The 12064-nt window shown below is 34.6% G+C and overlaps 1 protein-coding gene and 4 non-coding genes across 6 annotated transcripts; all 5 read left to right on the plus strand.

The window, feature by feature from the left end:
* Positions 1 to 6125: 6125 nt before the first annotated feature.
* rpl7 (ribosomal protein L7) lies at positions 6126 to 11429 on the plus strand. 2 transcript variants are annotated; one of them, XM_038268660.1, is made up of 7 exons: positions 6126 to 6206; positions 6657 to 6756; positions 7073 to 7239; positions 8874 to 9011; positions 10362 to 10471; positions 10961 to 11176; positions 11384 to 11429. In XM_038268660.1, exons 1-6 carry the CDS (start codon positions 6193 to 6195, stop codon positions 11167 to 11169), a joined length of 738 nt encoding a protein of 245 aa, XP_038124588.1. In that variant the 5' UTR covers positions 6126 to 6192; the 3' UTR covers positions 11170 to 11176; positions 11384 to 11429. The 2 variants fall into 2 exon arrangements, with proteins under 2 accessions (XP_038124588.1, XP_038124589.1); XM_038268661.1 differs by having other exon boundaries at positions 10961 to 11171; positions 11383 to 11429.
* On the plus strand, positions 8714 to 8804 carry LOC119772312. The gene has a single exon (XR_005279243.1). It is a non-coding gene; the product is annotated as a small nucleolar SNORD12/SNORD106 (small nucleolar RNA).
* LOC119772311 lies at positions 9053 to 9142 on the plus strand. The gene has a single exon (XR_005279242.1). It is a non-coding gene; the product is annotated as a small nucleolar SNORD12/SNORD106 (small nucleolar RNA).
* On the plus strand, positions 10598 to 10691 carry LOC119772313. Its single transcript, XR_005279244.1, has one exon. It is a non-coding gene; the product is annotated as a small nucleolar SNORD12/SNORD106 (small nucleolar RNA).
* On the plus strand, positions 11219 to 11309 carry LOC119772314. The gene has a single exon (XR_005279245.1). It is a non-coding gene; the product is annotated as a small nucleolar SNORD12/SNORD106 (small nucleolar RNA).
* Positions 11430 to 12064: the final 635 nt, after the last annotated feature.

The following is a 12064-nucleotide window of genomic DNA, read 5'->3' on the forward strand; positions in this document are numbered from 1 at the left end:
CAATCACTTCCTCAGCAATAAAAAATACTCTATTTGGTTGCAAGTTTTTACTTTAACAAGTTTCACTTGTTACTGTTCTCATTTGGACATCACATATGATTTAAGAGAATGCCCGTTTAACATCAAAACAATTAAGTTGACTAATAGTATAATATTCTAAAAAATATGGTTCTAACGAAGACTTAAATGGAAATACAAAAATCTGTTTGCTATTTTTTTTTTTTTTTTTTTATAAAATTAACATAACTTTTTATTACTGCAACTATCCCCCTCTTTTCTAAGCTGGGATAATAGATGTTACTCCTACTGTGCTGACAGCATTATGGTACTTTGAATATAGTGTGCAGGTTCTTCCTTTTATAAATTTGGAAGCCATTATCCAACTTGCCATAACAGCAGGTTTTAACATAAGTTCAAATAAATCTACATTTACAAAGAAACATGGTATGATTGCATAAATGTGTACTTTATTGAGATATGTATTTACCAAAGACATGCTGGCTAACTATGGTGATGAACAGTAAATGATAAAAATGGTGATTCACTTATAAAACAGCTTCAAACACACAAAAAGACTTCACAGCCCAGATAATGGGACTGAATATACCGTGCATCTTACTTTGGGGGTTGGTTGAATAATCTGAAGGACTAGCCCTCCAAATGCCTAATGGGGACACCTTTCTTTTTCTTGCTTACATCACGATGTTGTGCAACGTCCGCCAACCAATCAGGTGTCGCTTATGATTGGAGAGGGCGTGGCTAACCTAAAGCCAACTGTAAAAGAAAATTCATTCATTTACAAATGAGTAAAAATGCAACCAAACATAACAAAAAAATTTTTTATTATAAGGCAATAGATGATCGCCATACAATATTACTAAATTTTATTTCAGTTAAAATGTCCAAATTTAAAGTTGAATAAAAAAAATTTATATATATATATATATATATATATATATATATATATCTTTCTTGAAGAAACGAGAAATAAAATATAGTATTATATGGCCAGGAAAACACACACTAGGAATAAATTAGGTTTAATTAGGATAAGATATGGTTAAACATCTGAGCCACAGTCTTATCTAATGGTTTTAAATGTGCATTGTCATATAGATTCTCAGTCCAGTGGTAGGGAATTTCAAAACTTTTGAAAAAAATTGTAATTCGTTGTATTATAAAATGTTTTATTGCTTTGACTCTGGTTCACATCAAAACAGTGACACATGGTAGGTGGTCTTGGTGGAACCCTGGAGATGGTTTTAAAGCTTTCACTATACGGTTAGGTGTTTGCGCCCTCTGCTGGCCCAATGACAGGATTACAATGTTAAATCAGCCAGTTTTTGAAGTTGCTTTAATAAAAAGATGAAAATGGAAGAGCATCAGTGGCGCCGCCTGGCTTAGCTCTAGTCCCGATGGATTCTTATCCAGTCCTGGATCTTTTTTTTTTTTTTTTTATAGAAAAAAGAAATTCCCATTAAATTAAATATAATAACCGCGCTATTATATTAAAAAGGAGGAAAATTTGTAATTTCCGGGCGTTATTAAATGCAACACAAGCACGGGTTATCTTTTCATTTGGATTTATTTATTTATTTTTAAGAAAAATAAAGAAATGTTTAAGGTTTCTCTGCTCTTAAAAACTTTGTTGTTGTTTTTTTACTCCCCCCCAAAAAAACTGGCTATTGGGATGTCATGAATGCTATAGGCTGTTTTGCCTTGTTAATTTGGGGTCATTAATAAAAGTATTCGAAAAAGTTTCAAAATTTCATTGTTTCCTTTTGGGATGTCTATAGATGCAAATTGCAGTTTGGCTTTAAATTACTTTTATTTTTTTATTAAAAATACAAATAATCCGAATAATATTCAGATAAAAAAAAATATATATATATATATATTGTGAATTTGTGTGAAGTTCTAGAATGTACCAACTGTCTCTGAGTGGGAAAGGGTCTTTTGCAACAGATTAATTTTTTTATGAGTATTGTGGGGAACAACCTGTAATCGTATTTAAATGGGTATTAGCAGACAGATGTAACTTTAATGTATAAATAAATGGTTGGTGTATCAATCAAAAAGAAAAATGTGTTGCAGCAATCTGCAGTCTCCCCTACTGACTAGAATAAACTAGACTAAACCACTCATTATATAAAGTTTTACTTTCATTCAAAGTGCAAGGCCTACATTTATCCACATTGGCAGTTATCATTATACAGATTCATTAATGCAATTATTGATAAAGATTAAGCTCCTTGATGTAAATGTTTCAACATTTGATTTGATCATTTGAATTACTTGATTATTTGAATTACTTGAATGCATAACTACCAGATGGCTTAAATACCTGCTTAGCTAATTCAAATCTTATGGAGTTTAGGAATATAAAACTTTTTCATTATGTTTGGATTAATTATTTTACTAAAGATATAATGTTTTCTATATGAGAATTTTATATATACATGTTCCCAGACATAAAATTAAATCCCCAGACAGGAGAAATTAAATAAAATTTAACTTCTGGACAGCATCTTTTCTAATTTATAATTAAATCTATATGACTGAGCCCATTTTCCCCCAGTAAATGACTATATAACTCTAATCATGTTGCAATTGCAAGTTTCCTTTTATGATTACCCTCTGATAACATCTAATATTATAAAATATATCCAATATTATGTTTTATTCAGAGATAACCAAATCAAGACATCAAGTAAAAGGATGCAGAGGAGATTCCATAAAAGAAAATTAAAACAATCCACTAGACTCTTTTTCCAAGTTTGAAGACGTTTCGCTTCCCATCTAGGAAGCTTTTTTTTCCCCCATACAGGAACTCAACGCTATTCCTGACATTTTGAATTGAATAAGCTTATACTTTAGAAATATTTTTTTTCATTCCAAAGATCATTTTTATAAATAGATACAAACAAGGTACTAAAATGCTCAAGAAAGTCAAATACAAAGCCTACAAAAGCAGTCAACAATGACTATAGACCTGTTGCCCTGATATCCCACATCATGAAGTGTCCATCATATACCTGCTTCATTAAACCTATTGTTGTTTAGAGCAAAGGAGTACCACAGGGGTACAAGATGGATTCCTGCCATCTGCAAAATTACTCAGATGACTCTGCAGCCATTAGGTGCATCAGAGATAAACAAGAACATTTTTGCTATGGTGTGGAGACAATTGTTTAAAGCTGAACGCCAACAAAACAGGAACCCTCTGATTCCTGGAAATAGGAACATGATCTTAAACAGGAATCCTATAAAAAAAAAAATCATGGGAGAAAAGTAAAGATGGTGGAGGAGTACCTTGGTTTTCAACTGGACAACAAACTCGATTTGAGACATAACTTTGAAGCCGTCTACAAGATGGGACAGAGCAGACTGTATTTCCTAAGGAATCTTAGCTCCTTCAGCATTTGCAGCAAGGTGCTGCATATCTTCTATAATTCTATGGTGGAGAGTGTGATCTCTTTTGTCATCATCTGTTGGGATAGCAGCATTAAAGCAAATGACTTAAAGAAACCCAGCAAGCTGATAAAGAAGGCTGGTATATTGGGATTGGGCCTTAACCTGTTTGCGCAATCCTTGGAAACAACAACAGCTGTCACTGAGCTTTATCTGGCATTAAAGCTTTATACATTGCAGTAAATTAAATCAATGTTAATTGTCTTTTAAGATTTATAAAATTAAATATAATGGTTTATTTACATTCTAATGAAAAGAAAATGTAGAATTGTTTATATCCTTCTCTCTCTAAGCAGAATAATCTAATGGAAAAACAGCAATGAACCATTCTTACAGTTCCCTGCTAGCTGCTTGGATTTCTCTCTCTCTCTCTCTCTCTCTCTCTCTCTCTCTCTCTCTCTCTCTCTCTCTCTCTCTCTCTCTTTTTTGGTAACTTTAATTCAGCCACAATGGAAGCATTTGAAGCATGAATGTAATGTTAAAAGTTGGGAAGCAAGAAGCATCTCAACTGGATTTAACTTAAGACTTTGACACCACTTTGAAGCTTTTTAAATTATTTTAACCCATTCAGAAGCAGTGGCGAAGAGAGAAGATTTTCAAAGGGGCGGCCAGGCAGGTACCAATGTGCACCGAGGAGTGGTCGAAAACTGATGGGCGCCAAAAGCAGTTTAGGGTCAGTTTACACTAATCGCAATTAGCAAAACATCCGTATTTTCCAAACAAATCAATTACGACAGATTAGATTTTCATAAAGCCCTCACTATAAATCTACACACATATTTATCTATACTTGTATGTTTTCTAAATTGGTTATGTTTCTGCATAATATACACACATATAGCTAATCTTAAAGAAGACTACTTGATAACTGCAGAGACGCAAAACTTTAGTTTCTTGGTGCCTCCTGCCCCCCCTTTAGCTCCGCCACTGTTCAGAGGTATATGTTCTTCTGAACTTCATATTATTATACCTCTGAATAAAGGGCCTTAAGGTCTCAAACATCGTAATGATTGTCCTTCCCTCCTATTTTTCTTTCATCATATTTGACTGTAAACATGGATTTTTTTCTTGAATACTTTTAATTAGAAGTTGGACACAGGGGGACACAGAACCAGAGGCATAGCCAGAAATTATGTATAAGGGTGGCCAGGCAATAACCAATGTACTCTGAGGGGTGGCTGAAATTAGGCACCAGAACCTCAGGGTCAATCTACACTGTTCCAACAGGAAAATTAACAAGCAAAACATCCATATTTTCTAAATAAAGACAAACTAGACTTTCCCACAGCATTTGCTAACAAATAGACACATATATTCAAACATTTGTGTTTTCTAAATTAAAGGTATAGTGCATAATAAAGTTCTTTCAGGTTTGAGTTTTGGGTGAACATCTTTTTCATTGTCTTTACTTTCCTACTTTTATCAATAATCATTCTGCATAAAATTGATATTTACAATTACAAATATCTACATAAATTGATTAAGTTTTTATTGAAATAGTTATGTATCTATGATTTCATTTTCTCTTTACCCCATAAAACACAAAATCTATTTTTGCTTGAATTTTGTACTTATTATTTTAATGTTAGCATATTGATTTGCATAATTAACCACAGTGTTTTTGTTGTCAAGTAATTGTTAATATATGAAAAATTTTAATGTTCTGGATATTGAACTTGAGATTATTACTGTTGCCAACATCTGTATTAGAGGGAAATAAATGGCCATGGCCAGCCCTAGCCCCCCATGTAGCTTTGCCCCTGCACAGAACTCCCAATTACTTCAACTTTTGCCGGACAGATACACCAAAATATCCCAACAGTCTTGGGTACCATACATTATTGTTTTAAAATAAACATTAGGTAAGCCCTTTGAGTGTTCTTGCTTAGCTGTATTTTTCCTGTTTGAAATTTTCCATGAGTTTCTTTGCTATCAGAATCAAGTTTATTGCCAAGTAGGTTTGCTCTTACAATTTGACTTGGTGTTGATGGTGCAGACAAAAAAATAAAAATAAAATAAATAAATAAATATATATATATGTATAGCTGTATACAATATATAACATACAGTATACTATATGCAATATATAGTAGGCTATATAGCTATATACTATATACACAGTAGACCGTGCGTTAATCTAATGCAGAGGGTCTGGGGATACATTAGTATAGCTTGTAGGATATCATGGAATCGTGAACTTTAAGCATGAATTTAATAAAGATTAGCATATGAATTATCTTCATATCACAATTATCTTGAAAACACATTACTGACACACTGCTCATAACAGAGATAGAAATAGCCTTTATTTTCCCACAGCCTTGGAAATTCCAGTGTGTGTACAAGTGGAAGTTCAAGAAGGCAAGTGGAAGCAAACAGGTTCACATTTAAAAAAAAAATAAAGACTGTAAAAACATCAACATTTTAAATCAAAATTAGTACATAAAAAATAGTATCGATTTCATGGAAATGCCTGCATAAAACAAAAACAAGAACAACATGAATGTACAATAATCGGCATTTTCAGAATAAGATCTAAGGGAATCCAAGCTTGGTGAAAATTAAGTAGGCAACAATGAGAGAACCCCGGACATAGAATAATTAAAATATAATTAAAACACCGTTTATGTTATTGTTTTCGTCAGGCAGCCGCGCGGACAACCCGCCAAGCCTTTAGTTTGCACATGCGTAGATGGAACGTTCTCTTTCTCGGTGATCGCAATGGCGGACGCAGAGTGAGTGTTTTTCTCCGTCATAGAATCAAAGCCCATCCAGACGTCTTATTTTCTCTACTTAGTGTTTTATGGCATATACAAGCCTTTTAGGTCTTGTACAATTACATGACTGAAATAGTTCTAGAAGATGTCTTGTATTTTGTGCTGTTTTATGATTAGTCAGTTGTCGTCGGCAGAACAGTCAGAACATGGCTGCATTTTGGGCTACAATAACTCCAGAAATGTTTTTACTAAACCCAGCGAGATCAGTCAAAATTAAAGATGTAACTCACAGAATGTCCTTCTTAGTGTTTATTTGTAGAGAATTGTCATTTCCATAGAAGCCGGTAAAGAAGCTGAGCTAGCTTGTTAGCACTGCAAGGATGCTAATGTGTCGCTACTTGGCTGCTGCCACGTTAGGCGCAACGTGGGTGTTTTATCGACACTAATTTAATTTATTTGTGTTGACAGAAAAAAGGTTCCGGCGGTCCCTGAGAGCCTTTTAAAAAGGCGAAAGGCCTACGCCGCCATGAAGGCCATGCGTATCAAGAAATTGTTAACTGAAAAAAAGGTAACTTGCTCTGAAGAATCATGCTACTTCATATTTTCTATTTTCTCAGTGGTGCTCAAGTCCAGTCCTCAAGAGCTACTATCCTGCTACTATTCGATGTAACCATTTTTTACACACCTGAATCAAATGAATGGCTCATTACCATGCCTCTGCTGAGCTAAATGAGGGGATTGAGGCTTTCGATTCTGGTGTGCTAGTGAAAGGATGTGCATCTAAAAGTTAAAGGATGGAAGCTTTTGAGGACTGGACTTGAACACCTCTGTATTATCTGGTGGTGGCTTTGTGAATTGTTTCAGCATGTCTCTCTTCTATCTAGGCCCGCAGGCAGACTAGGAAACTCATCTACAAGAGGGCCGAAAGGTACCATAAGGAGTACCGTCAGATGTACAGGCGTGAGATCCGCATGGCTCGTACGGCTCGCAAAGTGGGAAACTACTATGTTCCTCCTGAGCCCAAGCTGGCCTTTGTCATCAGAATCAGAGGGTAAGTTGTTCCTCATGCTGATGTAGAGCAGTGTGGACATCTGTATGGATTGCTGCCTTTATAAAATGTTCTCCTGGTGTTTGTTTTGATTATGTTTGGACTCTGCTGAAAAACGGAAGTATCTGTAATGGCAGGACACTGTGGCCTTCCATTTTTTTAGTCTTAAATATGGAAGATGTAAATTAATTTTAAACTTGGTCATAAGGCCATGCCTGATATTATTTTATCTGTTGAAAGAACTGCCTTGTACAGGGTTCCTGCAGATCCTGAAAAGTCTTAAAGGGCATTGAATTCTTCAATATAAAAATAAGGCCTTAATCGGTATTAAAATGTCTTAAAACTTTCATATGTCTTGAAATTGTCCCCAAGTCATAAATAATTTTATTTTTGGAATTCATATCAAAAATGAAATTTTTTTTACATTTACTGAACAGCTTAGCTGGAACCATCATTAGTTCCATGCTGACAGCAAAACTAATAAAAAACTTATGTTGCAAAAATACCATGGGGTGATGCTCAAATAATATGGGGAAATGGAAATATCCAGCCAAGTTTCTTCATGGCCAAGAACAGTACAAATTAATGTTTATGAGGAATGGTGTATTTTGAGCAAGAAGTCATTCAAACTCTGCATGGTGGGAATCAAAGCTATGGAGTCAGACATGTGAAGAGTCAAAAAAAGCACCAAATCTCCAGATAGTGTTTGGCGGTACGCCTACAATGAAAGCAGAGCTATTAGGGATCAAAACAAAGCTTGTGAATTCCATTCATTAGTTGTTAAAAATACGTTATTGGTGTGTTTTTAGCCCTCTTTCTATATGGAAAGTTTTTCAAAATTGTAAACATTTCTACTGGGCCAGAAAGTAGTGCTTTGATAAAATAAGCATCGGGTTAAATTTGTCGCAACCAGGTTTTCTTTTTTTTTTATTGTGAAGTTTTATTTCAAGGGATGAAAAAAGTCTTAGCCTTGAATTTAACTTGCCTTATGTTGTAGGAATATGAATAGAATCACCTGCATTTAATGGCCATATTCCCAACAAAAATACATCTATCCCTTGGTTATTTGATTATGTTGACCATACTGCTCTCCATCAGTCTTTCTAGTCATTGTTATTCTATTTTCCAATGTAATATTGTTGATAATTGGTCATTTTCTCCATCCATTGGTTTATCTAGCATAAAAAGGGGGTGCCATAGCTATGGCTATTGGTCACTTGAGGGTGATTTGTTAATCTCAAATGGTTTAAGAACACGATCAAACGGCAACTTAAGAACTGTTGATCTCACTGCAAATAAAACTAATGTAGTAATCTCCATAACATGTCTGTATTGAAGAGCTTAAGGCATAGTTGTTTTTAATTCTATCACTGAAATTATTTTGAGAACAATCCTTTGTGTTGAAAGATGGTCCTTCAGCAGCAACAGGTATTTTAGAAAGTGCCTTTTTGAAATAGCAATGCATGTTAAGTCAAGTAAAGTGGTTAATGATGAACTTTCTTTCCCCGACTTATCGACAATGGTGAAAGAATAGTTGCTTAAGCCAAACTCTTTTCTGAAACCACTTTTAATGCTGCGTTTTGTAATGTACAACTAGTTGTTGCTCTTTATGCTAACTGTCAACTTTTCCTTCTCAGTATCAATGGTGTCCCACCCAAGGTCCGCAAAGTTCTTCAGCTGCTCCGTCTCCGCCAGATCTTCAATGGCGTATTCGTTAAGCTGAACAAGGCCTCCATCAACATGCTCAGGATTGCAGAACCTTACATTGCTTGGGGGTAAGAGTTTTTGATTATTTAAATCTAGTTATATATTTTGGAATGTGGTTAATGATGCTGAACCTTTTTTCCCCATCATATCGACCGTGGTGATGCTCTGAAACTAAGCCAGTTTTGTCTGAAACCACATTCCAAGCAATCTTGTTTTAACTCCTTACTGGTTGAGACGGTTTTGTTTTAGCATTGAGAAACAGTTAAGAAAAATATGCTTCTGTTAGTACTTCATGACACAGAATTCAAATATTTCCCAACAGTTAATCTGCAATTGTGCTTTGGGAAATGAGGAATTGAACGATTCTCCCTTGGATGTCAAAAGGCTGCTTTGAATGATCCTTGATTCTTCAGCAGGCACGGTGGTGCATTATGTTTTTAAGACCTGTTTATTCTTAATTCATAGTTAATGCAAAGATCTAACTTAAGAATACAAGCCACCAAAATTCAAGATTTCCATTTCTGTGAGGCTTGAAATCAGACGTATCCAAGAGTAGGGTAGTGTTTACACAAACTTGAGATTAGGTGTTTTCACAAGGTTTAATTATGAGTATTTCGATAAAAATTCTGCTATTGCTCTAATGAGCAGTCGGCTCTTGCAAACATTTGACATCAACCAATCCTTAACTTTAATTTAACCCTTAAAATCTCAGATTATCAAGCTTAGTCTAAAACTTTTCTTAATTGTGGCACAAATCTGCTGTGTGTATCAAGAGGCATGTATTTCTATTATAAGTGCAGTTACTGATTGGAATCTATTTAGATTTAAGATTTGACAAATGACTCAAAGCATTTTTTTGGCTTATTTATGATGAGCACAGGAACATGGAAAACTAGAGGTGCACATCTGGATTGCCTAGATTTAAATGATCTTTGACCCATACATGTTAGAAATCAAATGCATCTACCTCTGCAAAAGTAAGAAATCTGGCTTTGCTAATGCTCTATACTTCAAAAGTAGACCACTAACTTGAACTGTTAAAACAAATTGGTGCGATTTCCTACACATTCTACCACTTCACTGATGGCTTTTAAACCAATGAATGATTTATAAATTATATCTTTAAAAAAATTAGATTTGACTAAAGAGAGCTTAAAAAAAGCTGCTGTTCATAAATGTTTTGATGTAATATAAAATATCCTGTGCAGTGTTGTTTTGTGACCTGAACTAATAAGCAGAAAACATTTTTATTATTGCAGCAGTTTGTGTCCAATGCCTTGGAGTACACAGTTGGGTTTATTGGTTTAAAAAGCTTAACAATTAATCTAACCTTCAGTTGTATATCGCATTAGTTTAATATATGAATATTTCCCAATGTTTTTTTGACATTAATAATTTACTTTTCTGATTACACTCAGATATCCCAACCTGAAGTCTGTGCGTGAACTGATCTACAAACGTGGCCATGGCAAGGTCAAGAAGATGCGCATTGCCCTCACAGACAACGCTCTGATAGATAAAGCCCTTGGTATGAGCCTCTTTGCCACACACGCAACTTCAAATAAACACTTTACTAATTTTTGTTGCTAATGAATATTGCGTATCAGATATTTCCCTACAATCTCTTAGATTTTCCTGTTGGGTCCTGGCACTTAATGTGGTTAATGATGTACACTTTTTTTCCCCGTCTTATCGACTGTGGTGAGAAGAAAACAGCAAATTTAGCCAGTTGTATCTGAAACCACATGCCAGCTATAGGTTTTGTGTTGCTTATGAAATCTTAACGACCCCTTTTTGTATTGAGACAGTCACACTCATTTAAACATAATGAAGATATTGGTCTGTCCCAAATCTTTTTGTGTAAATTTGGGATTGTCAAAGGAAAAAAAACACCAGGGTTTCAAAATTATCAGCTGCATCTCCCCAGTACCTGCAATTGAAAAGGGCAGTTAGTTTGTACTTATAGGTGTAATCTGAAATATATTGGCAGCAGTAAAATGTTGGTTTTATTCTTCAGGCAAATACGGTATCATCTGTATTGAGGACCTTATTCATGAGATCTACACAGTCGGCAAGAACTTCAAGTCTGCCAACAACTTCCTGTGGCCGTTTAAGCTGTCCTCACCTCGTGGTGGTATGAACAAGAAGACCACACACTTTGTGGAGGGAGGCGACGCTGGCAACAGGGAGGACCAGATCAACCGGCTGATCCGAAGGATGAACTAAATTTATGGTATGTTTTAGTAATGCCATACAATTCTTACAATTCCCCTACGGTGGTAAATGATGCATAATCTTTTTTCCCCGTCTTATCGACTATGGTGAAAATACGTTGTTAATAAGCCAACCATGTCTGAAACCACATCTTGGTAATAACTGCCTTTATCACCTTGAGTATTTTTTTTTTTTTTTTTAACAGATTTTTCTTTTTCTCTTTCAGGTTTTCTAAGGACTCAAAAATATACAATAAAAACCTGTTAAAAACTTTCTGGTTTACATTTGTGTCATTGTACCTGTTGCCCCTTTTTGTGCTGTATCAGCTTGGTCCAATTTAAATAGAAAGCAGTTTGCATAGGTCATGTATATAAACACCTAGAATTGCAAAGTCTGTCCTGAGATGAAACTTGCCAAGAAAAGACTAAGATATTTTGACTGTTATAGTTGGTCATAAAATCCTTCAAGAGGTCAAAAATGTTTTCTGTAATACTTACAAAGCAATCTGAGTACTGGTTATCCTGCTGTTCTTTACAAATAAAATATCCAGTATCAAATGGACTATTTACAGGTTCTCTAAAAAAACAAAAGAATCGTTAAAAATTTTTTTAAATGACTTTTCAAATGAAAGTTTACACCTAAATATTCAAACTTATTTTGTAATTCTATTTAAACAGACTGGAAATAATTCCTGAGTTGAATCAGTCATGGGGTTTGGACTCATGAGCGTTATTTATGCTGTATGTAGAAAACCAATCAGAAAAATAGATATTTTAACATCTATTTAAATGTAATTAAAAGATAGGACAAATTAAAGCTTGCATTTGGGAATTAGGACAAATTATGTGAAATTTGTATCAAACGACCTTCCGTAAAACAAAAAAATCAAATATTTGGACATTAATGC

This window comes from Cyprinodon tularosa, unplaced genomic scaffold, assembly GCF_016077235.1.
Source record: "Cyprinodon tularosa strain WSP-4 unplaced genomic scaffold, ASM1607723v1 ctg707, whole genome shotgun sequence".
NCBI classification, from domain to species: domain Eukaryota; kingdom Metazoa; phylum Chordata; class Actinopteri; order Cyprinodontiformes; family Cyprinodontidae; genus Cyprinodon; species Cyprinodon tularosa.